Genomic DNA, 23,121 nt, shown 5'->3' with positions numbered 1-23,121 from the left:
CCCGCGGACCCGGCATACGGATCCTGGAGTCCCCTGGAGGGGAGGGCGAGGAGAGCACCGGCGACTGGAGTAGGGTGTCGAGGGGGAGCGAATGAGGTGAGCGCCTGACCCCGGGATGGCGACCGCGATCGTGGGCGCGGCTTGAGCAGGCTGTTAAATGGACTGATAGCAAGGCCGGCAGTGGGGCGAGGAGAACACCAGCAACTGGAGTAAGGCGCCGCGATCGCGCCGTGGGGGGCGCATTTGGTGTGCACCTGACTCCAAAATAGCGATCGCAAGCGCATTTTAGGAACCAGTCAAAATCGGCTGCTTCCAAAGCAAGTGAGGCGCAGTGTAGGAAGTTGGCTCTGAATTGAAAATGTCACTTACCCAGTGTACATCTGTTCGTGGCATCAGTCGCTGAGATTCACATGGTCTGCATAGCTCGCCATCTGGTGTTGGGTCGGAGTGTTACAAGTTGTTTTTCTTCGAAGAAGTGTTTTCGAGTCACTGGACCGAGTGACTCCTCCTTCTGTGCTCATTGCGCATGGGCGTCGACTCCATCTTCGATTGTTTTCCCCGCAGAGGGTGAGGTAGGAGTTGTACTATAGTAATAGTGCCCGCGCAATGAAATGTGTAAGTATGTACCTATTAAAGGTTTAAATAATATATATACAAATGTACAAAATTGAAGGTAACTTCTGAACTGCTACAGGGTTCCGGGGAGGTGGGTGGGCCCATGTGAATCTCAGCGACTGATGCCACGAACAGATGTACACTGGGTAAGTGACATTTTCAGTTCGATGGCATCTGTCGCTGTAGATACACATGGTCTGCATAGACTAGTAAGCAGTTATTTCCCCATAAGCGGTGGTTTAGCCTGTAGGAGTAGAAGTTGTCTGAAATAGAGTTCTTAATACAGCTTGACCTACTGCAGCTTGTTGTGCGGATAGCACATCTATACAGTAGTGTTTGGTGAATGTGTGAGGCTTAGACCATGTGGCTGCCTTACATATTTCATGCATTGGGATGTTTCCTAAAAAGGCCATTGAAGCACCTTTTTTCCTTGTTGAATGTGCCCTGGGAGTAATGGGCAGTTGTCTTTTTGCTTTAAGGTAGCAGATTTGGATGCATTTAACAATCCATCTGGCTATACCTTGTTTTGATATTGGGTTACCTGCATGAGGTTTTTGGAATGCAATAAATAGCTGTTTAGTCTTTCTGATGTTCTTCGTTCTGTCAATGTAGTACATTAATGCTCTTTTGACATCTAATGTATGTAGTGCTCTTTCAGCCACAGAATCTGGCTGTGGGAAAAAAACTGGTAGTTCTACCGTTTGATTTAGATGGAATGGTGAAATAACTTTTGGTAAAAATTTTGGATTAGGTCGTAGGACGACCTTATTTTTATGTATTTGTATAAAAGGTTCCTGTGTTCTGAACGCTTGAATTTCACTTACTCTTCTCAGAGATGTAATGGCGATGAGAAAGGCAACTTTCCAGGTTAGGAATTGTATTCCGCAAGAGTGCATGGGTTCGAAAGGTGGGCCCATGAGTCTTGTTAGGACCACGTTTAGGTTCCATGAAGGAACAGGTGGTGTTCTTGGTGGTATAATTCTTTTAAGACCTTCTATGAATGCTTTGATGACTGGTATCCTATACAAGGAAGTTGAATAGGTAGTCTGCAGGTATGCAGATATTGCTGCAAGGTGTATTTTAATAGAAGAGAAGGCTAGCTTTGCTTTTTGTAAATGGAGCAAGTAATTTACTATATGTTTTGGAGTTGCGTCTAGTGGTTGTATCTGATTATGATGGCAGTAACAAACAAATCTTTTCCACTTACTTGCGTAGCAGTGTCTAGTGGATGGCCTTCTGGCCTGCTTTATGACTTCCATACACTCTTGGCTAAGTTGTAAGTGTCCGAATTCTATGATTTCAGGAGCCAGATTGCTAGATTCAGCGATGCTGGATCTGGGTGTCTGATCTGTTGGTTGTGTTGCGTTAACAGATCTGGTTTGTTGGGCAGTTTGATGTGGGGTACTACAGATAGATCTAGCAGTGTTGTGTACCAGGGTTGTCTTGCCCACGTTGGTGCTATTAAAATGAGTTTGAGTTTGTTTTGACTCAATTTGTTTACTAGATAAGGGAGGAGAGGGAGAGGAGGAAAAGCGTAAGCAAATATTCCTGACCAGTTCATCCATAGGGCATTGCCTTGGGATTGCTTGTGTGGGTATCTGGACGCGAAGTTTTGGCATTTTGCGTTCTCTTTTGTTGCAAATAAGTCTATTTGAGGTGTTCCCCAGAGTGTGAAGTAGGTGTTCAGAATTTGTGGGTGGATTTCCCATTCGTGGACTTGCTGGTGATCTCGAGAGAGATTGTCTGCCAGTTGATTCTGGATCCCTGGAATAAACTGTGCTATTAGGCGAATTTGATGGTGGATTGCCCACTTCCATATGTTTTGAGCTAATAAGCTTAACTGCGTTGAATGTGTTCCTCCTTGTTTGTTTAGATAATACATCGTTGTCATGTTGTCTGTTTTGACAAGGATGTATTTGTGGGTTATGATTGGTTGGAAAGCTTTTAGTGCTTGAAAAACTGCTAATAATTCTAGATGATTTATATGCAGTTTTGTTTGATGTATGTTCCATTGTCCTCTTATGTTGTGTTGATTGAGATGTGCTCCCCACCCTGTCATGGAAGCATCTGTTGTTATTATGTACTGTGGCACTGGGTCTTGGAAAGGCCGCCCTTTGTTTAAATTTATACTGTTCCACCATAGAAGCGAGAGGTAAGTTTGGCGGTATATTAACACCAGATCTAGAAGGTGACCCTGTGCTTGAGACCACTGTGAGGCTAGGCACTGTTGTAAGGGCCTCATGTGCAGTCTTGCGTTTGGGACAATGGCTATGCATGAGGACATCATGCCTAGGAGCTGTAGTATTGTTCTTGCTTGTATTGTTTGATTTGGAGACATGTGTTGAATGACTCTGTTGAAATTGTGAATTCTTTGTGGAGTTGGCGTTGCTACTCCTTTTGTCGTGTCTATTATGGCTCCTAGATATTGCTGTACTTTGCTTGGCTGAATGTTGGATTTTGCAAAGTTGATGGTGAACCCTAGTTTGTAGAGGGTTTGTATGACTTGATTTGTGTGGTTTGAGCATTGTATGAGCGAACTGGTTTTGATTAGCCAGTCGTCTAGATACGGGAATACATGTATTTGCTGCCTTCTGATGTGTGCAGCGACTACTGCTAGGCATTTTGTGAATACCCTTGGAGCGGTTGTTAAACCGAAAGGCAATACTTTGAATTGGTAATGTATTCCTTTGAATACAAACCTTAGATATTTTCTGTGTGATTGATGTATTGGTATATGGAAATATGCGTCTTTGAGGTCTAGGGTTGTCATGTAGTTGTGTTTTTTGAGCAATGGTAACACTTCTTGTAGTGTGACCATGTGAAAGAGGTCTGATTTGATGAATGTGTTTACTACTCTGAGGTCTAGAATTGGTCTCAGTGTTTTGTCCTTTTTTGGTATCAAGAAGTACAGTGAATAAACTCCTGTGTTTATTTGTGTGCTTGGTACTAATTCTATTGCATTTTTTTGCAGTAGTGCTTGAACTTCTATCTCTAGAAGCTGTGAATGGTGTTTTGATAAATTTTGTGATTTTGGTGGTATGTCTGGAGGGAATTGCAGGAATTCTATGCAATAACCATGTTGGATAATTGCTAGGACCCATGTGTCTGTAGTTATTTCCTCCCATGCTTCGTAATATTGACCTATCCTTCCCCCCACTGGTGTTGTGTGGGGGGGGGGTGAGTGACGTGTGAGTCACTGCTTGTTGGTAGTGGTTTTGGGGCTTTGAAATCTTCCTCTATTCCTAGGGAATTGCCCTCCTCTATACTGGCCCCGAAAGCCTCCCCTGTACTGTCCCTGGTAGGTGGACGGTGCGGACTGTGAGGTACTGGCTTGTGTGGCCTGACCCCGAAACCCTCCTCTAAAAGGTGTTTTGCGGAAGGTGGTATAAGATCCTCTGCTCTGCGGGGAGTAGAGTGCGCCCATGGCCTTGGCAGTGTCAGTGTCCTTTTTGAGCTTTTCTATGGCTGTGTCGACCTCCGGACCGAACAGAAGTTTTTCGTTTACTGGCATGTTAAGTACTGCCTGCTGAATTTCTGGCTTGAATCCAGACGTTCTGAGCCATGCGTGCCTACGGATGGTAACCGACGTATTAATGGTCCTTGCGGCTGTGTCTGCTGCATCCATAGAGGAGCGTATTTGATTGTTGGAGATGTTTTGACCCTCCTCAACAACCTGTTTTGCTCTTTTTTGTAGATCTTTTGGGAGATGTTCAATGAGATGCTGCATCTCATCCACAGTGGGCTCTGTCGTATCGCGCTAGCAGCGCTTGTGAGTTTGCGATGCGCCACTGGTTTGCTGCCTGGACAGCGACCCTCTTCCCGGCTGCATCGAACTTTCTGCTTTCTTTATCTGGGGGAGGTGCATCCCCAGAAGTGTGTGAATTTGCCCGTTTTCTGGCAGCCCCTACCACCACAGAATCTGGTGGCAGCTGAGAGGTGATGAATACAGGGTCCGTAGGAGGCGCCTTATACTTTTTGTCCACTCTTGGCGTTACTGCCCTACTTTTAACTGGCTCCTTGAAGATCTCCTTTGCATGGCGTAGCATGCCTGGGAGCATAGGCAGGCTTTGGTAGGAGCTGTGGGTGGAGGAGAGGGTGTTAAATAAAAAGTCATCCTCTACTTGTTCAGAGTGTAGTTCCACATTATGGAACTGAGCTGCTCTAGCCACCACTTGTGAATAGGCTGTGCTGTCCTCAGGTGGTGATGGCCTAGTTGGGTATGTGTCTGGGCTGTTATCAGACACTGGTGCATCGTACAAGTCCCACGCGTCTTGATCTTGGTCGTCGTGGCTCATGGCGTTGTGAGCTGGCGAATGTGACGGGGTGTAAGTTGGCGAAGCCGGAGTTACAGGTGGAGGCGAGGGAGGAGGTGTTACCGTCTTTGCTGTTTGTTGCTGAGGAGCCTCTCGTGCTACAAACTGAAGTGTTCTCTTTCTTCTGACAGGTGGAAGGGTACTGATCTTCCCTGTCCCCTGCTGAATAAAGATACGCTTTTGCGTGTGATCCACTTCAGTGGATTGCAGTTCTTGTTCGAATCTGTGTCTTTTCATTTGTGAAGACATAGAATGTTCTTCAGTATAGGAGCCTGAAACTGGGTCTGTTGGTGCTCTTTTCGGCTCCGAAAACCCTGTTGTTTGTTTTTTCGGCTCCGAGGTAACCTTCCTCTTCTTCTGTGCCGAAAAATCTTGGCCTCTATGGTCTTCGGCGCCACTGTCTTGGCGTCGATCCGTGTCGACACCGAACTCTCGGTGTCGATGCTTCTCTTTAGCACTCTCTCGGTCCCGAGGAGGCTGCGTGCCGGTGTCTCGACCGAAGTCGGACGATCTCGACACTGAATGGGCCTTTTTCGGTGCCGATTGTTGGTCACCGTGAATTTGGGTTGAGCCATGGCCGGTTGGCAGTGGCGTCCCCTGGGCCTTTTTGCCTTTTTTAATTTCTGATCTCGACGTCTTACTCACAGTTTTTGTATTGTCGAGTTCGTCGGAGTCTGAATCCTGGATGGAAAAGGATTCCTCCTGTTCCTCTTCTGTCTCGAACTGTCGATGCTCCTTTGGCGTGGACGCCATCTGCAGTCTTCTCGCTCGACGGTCGCGCAGAGTTTTTCGGGACCGGAACGCCCGACAGGCCTCACAGGATTCTTCGCTGTGCTCGGGTGACAGGCACAGGTTACAGACCGAGTGTTGGTCCGTATAGGGATATTTGTTGTGGCATTCAGGGCAGAATCGAAACGGGGTCCGTTCCATCGGTGTTGTTCTCCACGCGGTCGGGCCGACTAGGCCCCGACGGTGTGCCGAAATCTACCCCGAAGGGCACCGAAGCGCTTCGATGTTCAATGCGTCGTCGTATGTGTTTATCTCGAACCGGATCGCAACGATACCGTCGAAAATCTTCCGTTTTCAGCTATCTTTCCGGTCCGAAACTCGGAGTGACAGGAACACGTCCGAACCCGATGGCGGAAAGAAAACAATCGAAGATGGAGTCGACGCCCATGCGCAATGAGCACAGAAGGAGGAGTCACTCGGTCCAGTGACTCGAAAACACTTCTTCGAAGAAAAACAACTTGTAACACTCCGACCCAACACCAGATGGCGAGCTATGCAGACCATGTGTATCTACAGCGACAGATGCCATCGAACATACTATTTCAAAATAAGAAATAGTGTGCACAGAGTCCAAGGGTTCCCCTTAGAGGTAAGATAGTGGCAAAATTAGATAATTCTAATGCTCTATTTTGTGGTAGTGTGGTCGAGCAGTAGGCGTATCAGAGGGTAGTGTTAAGCATTTGTTGTACACACACAGGCAATAAATGAGGAACTCAAAACACTCAAAGACTTACTCCAGGCCAACAGGTTTTTATATAGAAAAATATATTTTCTTAATTTATTTTAAGAACCACAAATTCAAGATTTGAAGTAAATACATAAAATGCAAGGTACTCCACACAGGTAAGTTAGGAACTTTGAATTAGAGCAATAACAAACATTTTTTTTTTTAAATGGCAATAAGCTATTTTAAAAGCAGACAGTGCAAAAATCAACAGTTCCTGGGGGAGGTAAGTATTGGTTAGATTATGAGGTAAGTAAGACACTTACAAGTCTCAGTTCTTGGGAATAGGCAGCCCAACATTGGCGGTTCAAGGCAACCCCAAAGTTACCACACCAGCAGCTCAGGGCCGGTCAGGTGCAGAGGTCAAAGAAGTGCCCAAAACACATAGGTGCCTATGGAGAACTGGGGTGCTCTGGTTCCAGTCTGCCAGCATGTAAGTACCAGCGTCCTCCGGGGGCAGACGAGGGGGGCTTTGTAGAGCACTGGGGGTGGGGGGGAGACACAAGTAGGCACACAAAACACACCCTTAGTGGCACGGGGCGGCCAGGTGCAGTGTGCAAAGCAGGCGTTGGGTTTTGAATAGTTTAAATGGAGGGACCCGGGGGTCACTCTAGCGGTGCAGGCAGGCACAGGGGGGCTTCTCGGGCCAGCCACCACCTGGGCTAGGCAGAGGGTCGCCTGCGGGTCACTCCTGCACTGAGGTTCGGTTCCTTCAGGCCTGGGGGCTGCGGGCGCAGTGCTTGGTCCAGGCGTCATGTCCCTTGTTACAGGCAGTCGTGGTCAGGGGGAGCCTCTGGATTCTCTCTGCAGAGGGTCGTCTCTGGCAACTCACGGGGTTGTAGTAGCCGGGGAGTCCTCCTTGTGGTGTTTGTTCTCTGGATCTCGTGCTGGGGGCGTCGGGTGAAGAGTTTGAAGTCTCACGTTTCTGGCGGGAAGAGTGAGGTCTTTAAAGTTGAAGAAAAGTTGCAAGTTTGTTGCAGGTTGTTGAGCAGAGCCGCTGCTCACAGGAGTTTCTTGGTCCTGGGGGTCAGGGGAGACCTCTGAGGTTTCAGAGGTCGCTGGTCCCTATTGGATGCGTCGCTGGTTGCAGGTTTTCGACTCAGGAGACAGGCTGGTATGACTGGGGCAGAAGCAGTTGTCGTCGTCCGTGGTCTCTGCAGGCTTGTAGGTCAGCAGTCCTTCTTTGTAGTTCTGGTTGCAGGAATCTGATTTCCCGGGTTCTGGGGTGCCCCTAAATACTAAATTTAGGGGTGTGTTTAGGTCTGGGAGGGCAGTAGTCAATGGCTACTGTCCTGGAGGGTGGCTACACCCTCTTTGTGCTTCCTCCCTGGGGGGAGGGAGGCACATCCCTAATACTATTGGGGGAATCCTCCAAAACCAAGATGGAGGCTTTCTAAAGGCAGGGGGTCACCTCAGCTTAGGGCACCTTAGGGGCTGTCCTGACTGGTAGGTGACTCCTCCTCCTTTTTCTCATTATCTCCTCTGGACTTGTCGCCAAAAGCGGGGCTGTGTCCAGGGGGTGGGCATCTCCACTAGCTGGAGTGCCCTGGGGCTATGTAACACGAAGCCTGAGCCTTTGAGGCTCATTGCCAGGTGTTACAGTTCCTGCAGGGGGGAGATGTTAAGCACTTCCACCCAGTGCAGGCTTTGCACAAAGGCTCTCACCCCATGGGATCAGAAACGCGTCTCAGTGGCAGGCTGGCACAGACCAGTCAGTCCTGCACTGAAGGATTCAGTAAAATACAGGGGGCATCTTATGTGCATTTTTATAATAAATCCAGCACTGGCATCAGTGAGGGTTTATTATTATGAGAAGTTTGATACCAAACTTCCCAGTGTTCAGTGTAGCCATTATGGAACTGTGGAGTTCGTTTTGACAAACAACCAGACCATATACTTAATATGGCCACACTGTACTTACAGTGTTTAAGAACAGACTTAGACACTGTAGGGGTATACTGCTCATGCAGCTATGCCCTCACCGGTAGTATAGTGCACCCTGCCTTAGGGCTTTAAGGCCTGCTAGAGTGGTGACTTACCTATACCACAGGCAGTATTTTGTGTGCATGGCATCCTGAGGGGGATGCCATGTCGACTTTGCCTTTTTCTCCCCACCAACACACACAATCTGCAATGGCAGTGTGCATGTGTTAGGTGAGGGGTCCCTTAGGGTGGCACAACACACGCTGCAGCCCTTAGGGACCTTCCTTGGTCACAGGGCCCTTGGTACCACTAGTACCTTTTACAAGGGACTTATCTGTGTGTCAGGGGTGTTCCAACTGTGGAAACAATACATTTTTAGTGAAAGAACACTAGTGCTGGGGCCTGGCTAACACTTCTTAGTCAAGTAAGCATCAATATCAAGCAAAATGTGGGGGGTAAAAGCAACAGGGAGCCATTTTCCTACAATTTCCATAGAAGGTCAGAATAAGGAGATGCTGCTGGACCTCTAGTTTGAGTCCTGAAATACTGAGCAAGCTTAATAAGGATGCTAGTGTTGACACCGCAGGAGTTGCTAGCTTAACTTCTTCATCCACTGCTGCTTTGCCCTGTCATAGCGGAAGAGGAGTGTCATGGAATTGGCTATTCTCCATTTGGTGGTGGCCACTACTGCCACCCTTTTTTCAGCAACACTGAGGTTCTTGGTCTCCTTGTCAGGATGGTGAGTGTTGCCCATGACGTAATGGAAGCCAGCTTGTATGCCATATGGACTACCAGGGAGCAGAGTGGGAGACGGCCCCCTGATGCAGGCAGGGTTGTTGGGAGAGGACTTCTACTTTTTTTCGACCCTTGGCATAACCATCAAGGATTTCACTGGCTCTTTGATGGTATAAGGGGCTGCCATTAGCTTGCCCTTTGGCAGTGGCAAGAATGGGACTGTCTGTTCAGAAACGGATAGTATCCTCTATGAGGAAATTGTTTTCCTCAGGGAGGAAATGCATTTCCATGTTGTAGAAGATAGCAATCCATTGGATAAGCTTGTGGTATGACATTGTGTCATTCGGGGGAGATGCCCTAGCTTCTTACTGATCCAGATCAGAACTGGGTCTCCTGAGGAAATCGACATTCATTCCATGGGTCGTCTGTAAGATCTGGATTAAAAGATGGTAAAAAATGGTTGGCAGGGCCGAAGGGACTTCTGGGAATATAAGACAAATGTGAGGATCTCTCTGGTGACTGTGGAGACAGTGGAGATGGTGAACAAGGCAGTGTTCGAGGAGGAGGTAGAAGTGGGACATAGGGAAGAGGCAGGGTACCCTTGTTTCTATGTCTTTTAGGCTTTGGAGCTTCAGGAGGTTTGTCTGCAAGTTCCTCCCCAAATGTCAATCTCCACTAGCACGGCAGAGTTCCACAGGTTTTTCAGGACACTTTGTCTAACTTTTCCCAGTCTGCGATGGAAGAAAAGTATCTTCTGCCTAGCATCCAATTTCTCTGGAAGTCTTTGAGAACTGGCTGCTCAGTCCTCGGTGCTGGCTGTCAATGGAGTCTTTGATGTCAGTAGTGACTTCAGTGTTGAAAATAGATTAGGAGATGGAGTCAAAGGGGCCTTTGATTTAGAATGGAGTCAAAGGGGCCTTTGATTTAGAATGGAGTCAAAGCCGCAGATGGCTCTTGAGGCTCGATTGCCATGGTGGTCAATGTCTGTGGGTGGGGGGACTCTGTCAGCTCTGAGGACTTTGGTCTGTCAGCAGAGGCAATCGAGACTGTGATGACTGACACAGGGTTCAGCTCCCCCAACCCACTTGGGGGAGAGGGGATGGCTCGGTCTCTGTGTGAGGCCTCTTTGGAGGCTTAGTGTGTGTTGGCGCCAACCCTTATCACAACTCTGGAGGAGGTCTTGGTTCAGGGGCTGGTGGTCATGGATGTCAAGAGAGCCTCCTCTTATTATGGAAAAGACTGCCTCTGGACTTAGCAAAGGTTGTTCGGGAGGGACATTTAAAGAGCCGGCATCCTCAAATTCTTCGACATCAAGTAGGGCATGGTCTCCAAAAATGTTGGGTGCGTCATCTGAGAATTGCCATTGCATCTTCTAATGCCCAACGCCTCTCCCATCTTTATTGGAGGATCTTCTTTGACCAGAAGGTGACACAGGCTTCACACACAGTGACTGTGATTGGGATAAAGGCAGAGATTACAGATCTCATGCCTGTCAGACCATGGGTACTTTCCATGTCACTGAGGACAGTACTGGACGGGTGTCAGTTCCATCACCCTACCTCCGCTAAGAAGTTATCAAAGACTCAAACCCTGTCGGTACACATCCGAACCCAATGGCGTTAAACAATCTAACATGGAATTGATGCCCATGTGCATTGCCAATTAATGGTGGAGTCACAGTGCATCCCATGACTCAAAACCCTTTCTTAGAAGAAAAACAACTTGCAAATGTCTGAGCCCAACACTAGACGGCAGGAGTATGGAGGAGGAATGTGTATTTACAGCAATACATGCTATAAACATGGTATTTTCTTGTAAGAATTCCTCTAAAGTGCATTTCCCTGAATGCTGGAAAACTAAAAGGTTCACTATCACCCAGAACACCTCACTTCCAAAGAATTTAATATTTCTGTAACATCAACTGTTGCAAAAAGAAGGATATGAATGCCTTCTAAGCCGAATGACAAAGTACGCACCTATATTCTGCAAATACATTGTTCTGCCATGTGAACTATGCACAGCATGAAGTCACAGTTGCAAAAAAAATTTTTAACCAATACTGAAATCAGAGCTACTTCCAAGACAAAAACAAAAACTGTTCCTTAGTAAAAGCAGTAAATGTCTCCGTAGTGGAAATGCCTAGATGGTAAGGAAATGAAAATGTCACTTACCCAGTGTACATCTGTTCGTGGCATTAGTGGCTGCAGATTCACATGTTGAGCACAGTCCGCTGCCTGGTGTTGGGCTCGGAGTATTACAAGTTGTTTTTCTTCGAAGAAGTCTTTTTTGGTCACGGGACCGAAGGACTCCTCCCTCTTCGGCTCCATTGCGCATGGGCGTCGACTCCATCTTAGATTGTTTTCCCCGCAGAGGGTGAGGCTGGAGTTGTTTGCTATAAATAGTGCCCATGCAATGGAGTGAATACGTATGTACATAAAAAGTTTATAATAATTATTTACAAATGTACAAATGTTTAAGATTTAAGATTTACTTCTAAACGGCTACAGGCTTCCCGGGGAGGCGGGAGGGCACATGTGAATCTGCAGCGACTAATGCCACGAACAGATGTACAATGGGTAAGTGACATTTTCAGTTCGATGGCATATGTTGCTGCAGATACACATGTTGAGCATAGACTATAAAGCAGTTACCTCCCCTAAAAGCGGTGGTTTAGCCTGTAGGAGTTGAAGTAGTTTGGAATAATGTTCTTAGTACAGCTTGGCCTACTGTAGCTTGTTGTGCATTTAGTACATCTACACAGTAGTGTTTAGTAAATGTATGAGGCGTAGACCAGGTTGCAGCCTTACATATTTCGCTCATAGGAATGTTTCCTAGAAAGGCCATTGTAGCACCTTTCTTTCTGGTTGAGTGTGCCTTTGGTGTAATAGGCAATTCTCTCTTGGCTTTAAGATAGCATGTTTGAATACATCTGACTATCCATCTAGCAATGCCTTGTTTAGAGATTGGATTTCCTATGTGTGGTTTTTGAAAAGCTATGAACAGTTGTTTTGTTTTCTTGATTAACTTTGTTCTGTCAATGTAGTACATTAGTGCTCTTTTGATGTCTAATGTATGTAGTGCCCTTTCAGCCACGGAATCTGGCTGTGGGAAGAACACTGGTAATTCTACTGTTTGATTTAAATGGAATGGTGAGATTACTTTTGGTAGAAATTTTGGATTTGTTCTTAGAACTATTTTATTTTTGTGTATTTGAATAAATGGTTCTTGTATGGTAAATGCCTGTATTTCACTTACTCTTCTGAGGGATGTGATTGCAATGAGAAATGCGACTTTCCACGTTAAATATTGCATTTCACAGGAATGCATGGGTTCAAAAGGTGGACCCATGAGTCTTGTTAAGACGATGTTAAGGTTCCATGAAGGAACTGGTGGTGTTCTTGGTGGTATAATTCTTTTTAGCCCTTCCATGAATGCTTTAATAACTGGTATTCTAAATAGAGACGATGAATGAGTAGTTTGTAGGTAAGCAGATATTGCTGCGAGGTGTATTTTTATAGATGAAAAAGCGAGGGTTGCTTTTTGCAAATGTAGTAAGTATCCCACTATGTCCTTTGTAGAGGCATGCAATGGTTGGATTTGATTGGTATGGCAGTAGCAAACAAATCTTTTCCACTTAGATGCATAGCAGTGTCTAGTGGAAGCTTTTCTAGCTTGTTTTATGACCTCCATACATTCTTGTGTGAGGTCTAAGTTTCTGAATTCTAGGATTTCAGGAGCCAAATTGCTAGATTCAATGATGCTGGGTTTGGATGCCTGATCTGTTGTTTGTGTTGTGTTAACAGATCTGGTCTGTTGGGTAGTTTGACATGCGGTACTAGTGAAAGGTCTAGTAGAGTTGTATACCAAGGTTGTCTTGCCCATGTGGGTGCTATCAGTATGAGTTTGAGTTGGTTTTGACTCAATTTGTTTACTAGATATGGAAGGAGAGGGAGAGGGGGAAAAGTGTATGCAAATATCCCTGACCAACTCATCCATAGAGCATTGCCTTGTGATTCGCGGTGTGGGTACCTGGATGCGAAGTTTTGGCATTTTGCGTTTTCTTTTGTTGCGAACAAATCTATCTGGGGTGTTCCCCAAATTTGAAAGTAATTGTTCAGAACTTGGGGGTGAATTTCCCATTCGTGGACTTGTTGGTGATCTCGCGAAAGGTTGTCTGCTAGTTGGTTTTGGATCCCTGGAATAAATTGTGCTATTAGGCGAATGTGGTTGTGAATCGCCCACTGCCATATTTTTTGTGTTAGGAGACACAATTGTGTTGAGTGTGTTCCTCCTTGTTTGTTTAAATAATACATTGTTGTCATGTTGTCTGTTTTGACAAGAATGTATTTGTGTGTTATTATGGGTTGAAAGGCTTTTAACGCTAGAAATACTGCTAAAAGTTCTAGGTAATTTATATGAAATTTTGTTTGGTGTACGTCCCATTGTCCTTGAATGCTGTGGTGATTGAGGTGTGCTCCCCACCCTGTCATGGAAGCATCTGTTGTTATAACGTATTGAGGCACTGGGTCCTGAAATGTCCGCCCTTTGTTTAAATTGTTGCTGTTCCACCATAGAAGCGAGAGGTATGTTTGGCGGTCTACCAACACCAGATCTAGAAGTTGACCCTGTGCTTGTGACCATTGTGATGCTAGGCACTGTTGTAAGGGTCGCATGTGTAGTCTTGCGTTTGGGACAATGGCTATGCATGATGACATCATGCCTAGAAGTTTTAGCACAAATTTTGCTTGTATCTTTTGGTTTGGAAACATAACACTTATTACCTTGTGGAATGCTTGAACTATTTGTGGACTTGGAGTGGCAATTCCTTTTGATGTGTTGATGGTTGCCCCTAGATATTGTTGTGTCTGACACGGTTCGAGGTGTGACTTTGTATAGTTGATGGAGAAACCCAGTTTGTGAAGGGTTTGTATGACATATGTGGTGTTGTTTGTGCACTTTCTTACTGTGTTGGTCTTGATTAGCCAATCGTCTAGGTAAGGAAACACATGTATTTGTTGTCTCCTGATATGTGCTGCTACTACTGCTAGACATTTTGTGAATACTCTTGGTGCAGTTGTTATTCCGAATGGCAACACCTTGAATTGGTAATGTATTCCTTTGAATACGAACCTTAGGTACTTTCTGTGAGAAGGATGTATCGTAATATGAAAGTACGCATCTTTTAGGTCTAATGTGGTCATGTAATCTTGCTGTTTGAGCAGTGGAATGATGTCTTGTAGTGTGACCATGTGAAAGTGGTCCGATATGATGTAGGTATTTAGTGTCCTGAGATCTAATATTGGTCTTAATGTTTTGTCTTTTTTTGGAATTAGAAAGTACAGGGAGTAAACTCCTGTGTTTTTGTTGTTGTACTGGTACTAATTCTATTGCATCCTTTTGCAGTAGTGCTTGAACTTCTAGTCCTAAAAGTTCTAAATGTTGTAGTGACATTTTGCGTGTTTTTGGAGGGATGTTTGGTGGGAATTTGTGGAACTCTATGCAATAGCCATGTTGGATTATTGCTAGTACCCAATTGTCTGTTGTAATCTGCTGCCAAGATTGGTAGAATTGGCTTAGTCTTCCCCCCACTGGTGTTGAGTGAAGGGGTTGTGTGACTTGAAAGTCACTGTTTAGGTGGAGGTGTTTTTGGAGTTTGGAATTTTCCCCTACTCCTTGGGAATTGACCCCCTCTATATCCCCTGAAACCTCCCCTTTGGAATGAACCCTGATAGGGTGTGGTTCTTGTTTGTTGGCTGGTGGTGTCTGTGGGTTGGCCACGAAACCCCCCTCTAAATGGAGTTTTTCTAAAAGAGCCTCTGCTCTGCAGGGAGTAGAGTGCGCCCATGGCTTTGGCCGTGTCTGTGTCCTTTTTAAGTTTTTCAATGGCTGTGTCCACTTCAAGGCCAAAAAGTTGTTTTTCCGTTGAAGGGTATATTAAGGACAGCCTGCTGGATTTCAGGTTTGAACCCTGAAGTGCGGAGCCATGCGTGTCTCCTTATGGTGACAGCAGTGTTGACTGTTCTTGCTGCAGTATCGGCTGCGTCCATTGAAGAGCGGATTTGATTGTTCGAGATCGTTTGTCCCTCTTCAACTATTTGCTGCGCCCTTTTTTGGTATTCCTGGGGAAGATGGTCTATGAGAAGTTGCATCTCATCCCAGTGTGCGCGGTCATATCGGGCTAGCAGCGCTTGAGAATTTGCGATGCGCCATTGGTTGGCTGCCTGTGATGCGACTCTTTTTCCTGCCGCATCAAATTTTCGGCTTTCTTTGTCCGGAGGTGGGGCGTCGCCAGATGTATGGGAATTTGCTCTTTTGCGAGCTGCCCCTTCAAAAATTTGTTTTGCGTGCCGTAACATCCCTGGTAGCATTGGGAGACATTGATATTGGCTATGTGTAGCCGAGAGGGTGTTAAATAAAAAGTCATCCTCTATAGGATCGGAATGCAGTTGGACATTGTGGAATTCTGCTGCCCTAGCCACCAGTTGCGAGTATGAGGTACTGTCCTCTGGCGGTGACGGCTTTGTGGGGAATGAATCGGGATCATTGTCCGGCACTGGGGTGTCGTATAAGTCCCAAGCGTCTTGATCCTGATTATCTTGACTTATAGTAGTTTGCGCTGGTGAGTGCATTTGTGGCGGAGTTTGTGCCGGCGATGCCTGTTGTGGTGGAGAGGGCGGAGGCGTGACTTTTTTAACCACTTTGGCTTGTGGTTGTGCGTCATCCTTGAGAAATCCGATCCTTCTTTTTCTCATTATTGGGGGAAGGGTTGATATCTTCCCTGTGTCTTGTTGGATGTACAGTCTCTTTTGTGTGTAGTCTGATTCTACACTTTGGAGCTCTTGTCCAAATCTGTGCATCTGGCCACTTATTCCTTGTTCCTCTGTGTAGGAAGGAGGTGTGGAACTTTTCGGCGCCGAGAGAGAATCTTTTTTCGGCTTCGGTACCGACTGAATTTTTGTGGCTTTCGGCAGTGTGTCTCGGTGCCGATGTTTTTCGGTGCCGGCATCTTGTTTTTGCTTCTCGGAGCAGCTATCTCGGCTCCGAGGTTGCTCGATGGCGGTCCCTCGACCGGAGTCGGGTGTCTTCGCTATGGGCGTGCCCTTTTTCGGCGCCTTCGACGGGTCGCCGGTTTTATGGGTCGAGCCATGGCCTGTTGGCAGTGGCGTCCCCTGGGCTTTTGTTTTTTCGATGGTCTTTATTTTCGACGTCTTACTCACTGTTTGTTGTTGTTGTTCGACGTCGGAGTCTCCGGATTCTGAGTCCGGAACCGAGAATGTTTCCTCTTCGTCGTCGAAACGTTGTTTTGTCGGCGTGGACGCCATTTGTAGACGCCTGGCTCTTCGGTCCCGGAGTGTTTTTCTGGACCGGAAGGCTCGACAGGCCTCACAGGTATCCTCCTTGTGCTCGGGGGACAAGCACAAGTTACAGACCAAGTGCTGATCTGTATAAGGATACTTACTGTGACATTTTGGGCAGAAACGGAACGGGGTCCGTTCCATCGGCTTCGGCGTCACACGCGGTCGGGCCGACCAGGCCCCGATGGGGGATCGAAGCTACCCCAAAGTCTTCCGATGATCGGTGTCGATGTACCTAACTATCCCGATACCGAACGGAACAATACCGACGCTTTCTTCCGAGATTCTGACTAACTTTCCGAACCGAAACACGGAGCGAAAAGGAACACGTCCGAACCCGACAGCGGAAAAAAACAATCTAAGATGGAGTCGACGCCCATGCGCAATGGAGCCGAAGAGGGAGGAGTCCTTCGGTCCCGTGACCAAAAAAGACTTCTTCGAAGAAAAACAACTTGTAATACTCCGAGCCCAACACCAGGCAGCGGACTGTGCTCAACATGCGTATCTGCAGCAACATATGCCATCGAACACCACATTATTCTTCAACTGTAAGGGGAAGTTACATATTAAATGCTTGTGCGCCTTCTGGGCACATGCAGGAGAAACCAAAAAACAAAATAGGACAGTTTTCGCAAAATACCAGAGCAACATCTAAGAACATTGGAGTAAAGTACGGCACTGAAAATAGTTATACAGCTGTAACGAAGACCATTCATAGCTGCTGCTACTTTGTCATCAGTGTCCAACAAGGAAAACAATGCTGATGAAAATCATGATTGGCAAGAAAGCGAAAAGAGATAGATGAGGAGAAGTGACTGAAGAGATCCCATCTCAAATACTGCTTTGTGGTTAAATGTGCTACATAAGTACACATAAATACATGTGGACAGAATGGTTTGGCCTGCTGGAGTTCACATCTTAATTTGCAATTTGTGACATAACTCCACCTGAATTCGCCAGGAAGTGGGTATTTTTGTCAGATAACAATCACTAACCTTATTTATCACATTTTGGGACTTCCCAGTGTCCTGAAGCGACTGCCACACACTGCAAAACTCATCATCTTGCTTACTCTACAAGGGGTAAAAAGAAATAAATTGTACGGGAGACTCTAGATTTTAACAATCTTGAACACAATTCGTACAATACAGATGACAAAATGTATTTGCAATTTAATTTCAATCCTGCATCTCTTGCACCTAATTGTTTGCATCTACAGAAAGACATACAATGAGTTGTTTAGAAGCAGCTACCCAGAGCAAAACAGATTATGGTCTTTGGCAAGGTGTCCAATATCTAAAGAAACTACATTATTATATCGTTATTTGCATCATATATTCTACAAAGTGTTCTTCAGCACCCACAACAATAGCTGTAGTCTATGACAGACTGTTTCCATGGCCACAAGAACTTCATTTAAGTCTAGACACAGGAAGAAATTGCCATCCCCTATCTTGCTACTTACCATCTCAACGGACTTTGATATAACTTAACCATTCTTACTACTGACTTTGAAAGAATGAGTTATTTATACCTATCACTAGCAATATCCTCCTTACCTAATCATTATTATGTACACTTTTATGTACAATGCTATTATGTTCAGCACGTCTAGCTGATGGCTTACAAAGCAAATAAATACCAATGAAGAGTGGACTTATTTTGAAAGTAGTTCCAGAAGAGGCTTTGAAAACTCCAACACCACAAAAGTATAATCCACACTTGCTATAGCACTTATTCTATCGATTTTAACTAAGCTCTGATGTGAATTCCCCCATATGAGAGAAACCAGAGAGCTGTGAAAAGTAGACATGAAAACACTGTGTGTAGCTGCAACAAAGACAAAAGGAGGCAGGGAAATGAACTATGAAAAAACAACACTATCAAAAATACCATTATAAGAGTCAAGCAGGTAGTTCTTCTGCAGATTAATCACCTTATTAAAGACTTGCACAGCAGTAATAAAAGTGGAAATGGCCAGGAATTTATAAGAACAACAATGTGGAGTAATAAAAGTGAAAATGGGCAGGAAGATATAAGAAAAACCAATCTGTCTAGAGAAATGCTGCTGTTTAGCATACTCATATCAACTTTCCTGACTCAAAGGCATTAGACCATTGATTGATGGCAAAGCTATGGCTGAAGGCCCAAATAACAGGTCATTCACACACAAATTTTCCTTTCTCAAAGCAATAGAGAGCTGGGAAGACCCTGGGGGCTATCCCCCATGCTTTGCAAAGGGCAGCTTGAAAAAAGCCACAGTCCTCTCTTATTATGTAGATCAAAATGTCCTATAATGTGGCAGTGCAGCTCCATGACAGACCTTGTAAAGCATTACATCTGAAATCTTCAACATTAGCCCATGAAAGAGTAGAATATAAACCAAAATATTTATATAAAATCCTAGGTAGAGTTCTGAAAAAGGAGAAATTGAGGAAGGTCGCAAATGCACCTGTAACTAAGTATCACTTTAAGGGAGACAGGGATCACTGCCATAGTGGTGGATTAGCTCCTAGCCTTGAGGTGCCCTAATGACCAAAAGCTACAGGTCTCAGTGGTATGATCAATGCTCAAACACCATAAGCACAGAGAGCGGATCTGTGGCTAGCACAGATCTCTTGAAGACTTGCTAAGATTGATGTCATTGAACGAGGAACCAAAACTGACAACACCTCGGAGCCGGAGGGAGGAATGTTGCATATATAGACCTGTCCTGCGAGCGAGGCAGTCGTACAAAATACACTCACTGCAAACACGCATATAGATAGAAACTAATCAAGATTTGGAAAAATCAAAACCCGTGGGAGTAATGAGAAGAGCCGTTGAGACCCACACTTGATATGCAAGCACATACCCACAGTACCCTCAACAACCTAGACGAGATAGGGGAAGGAACATAAGTAACCCACAAGGGAGAAGCAAATAAAAGATGGAAACACGTCTTAACTAGAAATAACACAGACTATACCCCGCCACACACTACATGTGACAAACAGCGGACACACTTAGCCAATCTGCTGTTCACACCATTATTCCTATTTTTATTTACATATATATAATGCTCGACTCAGCTGTGCATAAAAGGCAAATAATGTGAGATATAATCAGACCCAAGTTGTTGTCAATGTAAGATATAATCACAGAAAAATTAGATCCTATTGTTATGATTGTAGCTACTTTTGACAAATATCTGTGCAAAAATAATAATAAAAAGATGTTTAAAAAAAAAATTTGAACGAGGAACCACATGACCTAATAATCAGAAAAATAAACTGCCAATAAGAATGAAAGGGCTACTGGCTGGAGTCTGTGGAACTCAGAACAAGGGGGCATGGCAGAAAGAGCCATGTAATGACATGCTGCAAAGGATCACAAAGGTTAGTTGCACTTACTTGCCTGTCTTTACCTGTCGCGTGGGCTCTCATTATCCTAAATGAGACTACTGGATTTCTAGGAAGCAGGATCGATAACGGTGTGGGGGACTGAGTCTGACCCACGTGTAAAGAACTCGGTCACCCTAAATCCGGTTTTTGCTCCGGCTAACTAGCAGTGCCTCATTTCTCCCACAGGGAAGAGATGATTGGGCAGCCGAGCGCATTACATCTTTGGAACTTCTCAGGGAAGTCGTGGTCACTCAGATCCAAACCAACTCTCTCATTTACAATATGATCTCATATACAAATGACAAAAACAGTATAAGTTTTATATAATGATTTAATAAAACGACTGTATTTTAGATAATAAGGCATGAGCCGCAATAACCAGAACCATACAACACAGTAGGATTGAAATAGTTACCAGGAGAGTAAAACATAAGAACAAAGCGATCATTGTGTATAATAGTTTCTACTCTCCCTCTGCTTGTTCTATTTCGAGCACAGCATGTTAAGCTTCTAGCTTGCCTGTCTGTATCACTGGGGAGACATCATACCTGAGCAAAGGCCTGTGATCTTGGTTCAGCATCTGCAACGAGGCAGTCAGCGTCTAGTTGTGGTTCCCTGGTCGGAATCTCCCTCTTGCATGTATTGGGACAAGGAAGTGATTTTATAACTAACATGTCAGTGTGATCACAAAATGTCCCTACGCAGGAATGCCAAGTCTAAATTCCTACCACGTCTATCGGCAATGTACCAGACTGTATCCTTGACTGAAGCACAGAGTGAATGTGTTATGGAGAACTCCAGTGCTGAAGTAGGCAAAACAGTGTGATATGAATAAAAAACAAAACCGTAGAACTGGCTATTTGAAAAATAACAGTACGAAGCCTAATAAAAAGCATTTAGGGCAAAGTGCACAGAGGCCTAAAGCCTGAAGCGAACGCGCAAAGGATACGTAAAACCAACCACACTACATACCCACCCATCAGCCGCTTATTGAGTTATTGGTATTATAAAGGTGGCGGAGCACAAGGCCTGCTGCCGAGAATGTGGGAACATCAGCAGTTTTTGCAAAAGGAGGGCACTGATGTGTCAGAGAGCAAGAGAGAGACATTTCAAAGGATGGGTAAGAACTCCAGAATCTGGTATCTTTCAACCTAAAGTACAAGTTACTTACCTTGGGTAACGAAATCTCTGGTAGAGACATATTCTAGTTGCAGATTCCTTACCTTAGAATTTTCCTCCAGGCGTCAGTCTGGATTCAGAGTTTTTTTCTTCGAGCAATACACTTGTGCGTCGGTAGGTGACGTCGGTTGTCTCCGCGGGTGTCGTTGGCGTCATAGTCGCCGTGATGACGTTGGGAGTGGTACACAGACGCCGCCTCAGAGCAGTGATGTTGGTTTCTTTTAACGACTTTCCACACCACAGCGCAGAGCCGCTAAGAACACTGAGATTGGTGCGCCAGAGCTAAGGACCTGAAGGGGGAATCCCTGTCCCTAGAAATCAGTTCGCAAGTAGGGAGGATGGGTGGGTTGGTAAGGAATCTGCAGCTAGAATATGTCTCTACCAGATATTTCACTACCAAAGGTAAGTAACTTGTACATTTGATAGAGACTTCTAGTTGCAGATTCCTTACCTTAGAATAGATACCCAAGCAATGCCATCCTCGAAAGTGAGCTGCGAACCAAGATCATACAAGAAAGTCTTGCAGGACCGAACAACCAAAGTAGCCGACCCGACGGACCTGGCTGTCCAGGCAGTAATGTTTAGCAAACGTGTGCAGGGATGCCCACATAGCTGCCTGGCAGATATCCAGGATAGGGACTCTGCCTGCTAATGCAGTGGAAGCAGAAGTCGCTCTTGTGGAATGAGCGCGCAAAGCCCTCAGGGGATTGCTTCTTGGCCAAAGCGTAGCACATCTTGATGCAAAGAAGTACCCATCAAGAGATGGTATGTTTTTGCACCGCCTTCCTTTCTTCGCACCCCCATACCTGACAAAGACTTGATCATCCACCCGGAAATCTTTAGTACGATTAAGATAGAATGCCAACGCTCTTTTTGGGTCCAGATGGTGGAGTCTCTCCTCCTCATGAGGAAGATGTGGGGGTGCGTAAAAAATAGGCAAGGTGATGGACTGGCCTACATGAAAAGGCGTAACCACCTTGGGAAGGAAGGAAGACTTAGTGCGCAACACCACTTTGTCAGGGTGCACAGACAAGAATAGAGGCTTGGAAGAAAGGGCCTGAAGCTCACTCACTCTGCAAGCAGAAGTGATTGCAACAAGAAAGACAGTCTTGAAAGTGAGGAGCCGTAAAGGGCAATTGTGCAACAGCTCAAAGGGAGTACACATTAAGTATTAAAGACAAGACTGAGGTCCCACTTAGGCATAATATATGGAGTGTGAGGAAATAAATGGGTGAGGCCTTTAAGGAATCTATTGACAACAGGAGATTTAAAGAGAGCAGGCTGATCAGGTAGCCTAAGAAAGACCAAAATGGCAGATAAATACCCTTTAAGGGTGCCCAAAGCAGAGCCCTGCTGGGCCAAAGAAAGAATGAACAAAAGAACCTCAGATAGAGGAGCAGAGAGGGAATCAACAGATTTGTTGGTCCACCATGCCACAAATTTATGCCAAAGGCAGGCATATACCGTTATGGTGGAGGGACGCCCAGCTGCCAATATAACATCGCAAACTTCGGGTGGAAGATCAAAAGTCATCAAATGCCACCGCTCAATCTCCACGCATGAAGGCGGAGAATGGACAGGTTCGGGTGGAGAACCGTCCCCTGTTGCTGCGACTGAAGATCCTCCCAATTAGGAAGTCTGAGTGGAGGACCAGTGGCCATGCTCAATAGCTCTGGATCCCACACTCTCCGTGCCCAGTCCGGAGCCACCAAGATGACTTGGGCCCGGTCATTCCTGATCTTCTTGAAAACTCTGGGCAAAAGTGGTATAGGCAGAAAGGCGGCCGGAGTTCCACCTGAGATGAAAAGCGTCTCCGACTGAGTGCCGCCTTGGAAACTCCAAAGCGCAAAACAGCTGACATTGCGCGTTCTCTGCAGAGGCAAACCGATCTATCAAGGCTCTCCTCACTGCTGTAAGAGACCTTGTGCCACCTCCGGATGGAGACGACATTCGTGAGCGGCTGTGCATCGACAGCTGAGTTCATCCGCTCTGGCGTTGAGAACCCGCCAGATGTTGAACCACAAAAGGTAATGCCCTGATGTTCCAGACATGTCCAGAGACGTAGTGCCTCCTGACAAAGGGACCAGGACCCTACTCCACCCTAT

At 45.7% G+C, this 23,121-nt stretch overlaps 1 protein-coding gene across 1 annotated transcript in view; it reads right to left on the bottom strand.

The window, feature by feature from the left end:
• XRN1 (5'-3' exoribonuclease 1) overlaps window positions 1-23,121 on the bottom strand; it is an 838,379-nt gene that overhangs the window by 358,094 nt on the left and 457,164 nt on the right. The window contains exon 32 of the mRNA XM_069213922.1: window positions 17,450-17,527. Coding sequence (XP_069070023.1) covers window positions 17,450-17,527 — 78 coding nt within the window. The remainder of the gene's footprint in view (window positions 1-17,449; window positions 17,528-23,121) is intronic.

The sequence above is a fragment of the Pleurodeles waltl genome, chromosome 11 (assembly GCF_031143425.1).
Source record: "Pleurodeles waltl isolate 20211129_DDA chromosome 11, aPleWal1.hap1.20221129, whole genome shotgun sequence".
NCBI classification, from domain to species: Eukaryota; Metazoa; Chordata; class Amphibia; order Caudata; family Salamandridae; genus Pleurodeles; species Pleurodeles waltl.
The sequence above is the reverse complement of the archived record's forward strand: the minus strand, read 5'-3'. Positions and strand labels throughout refer to the sequence as shown.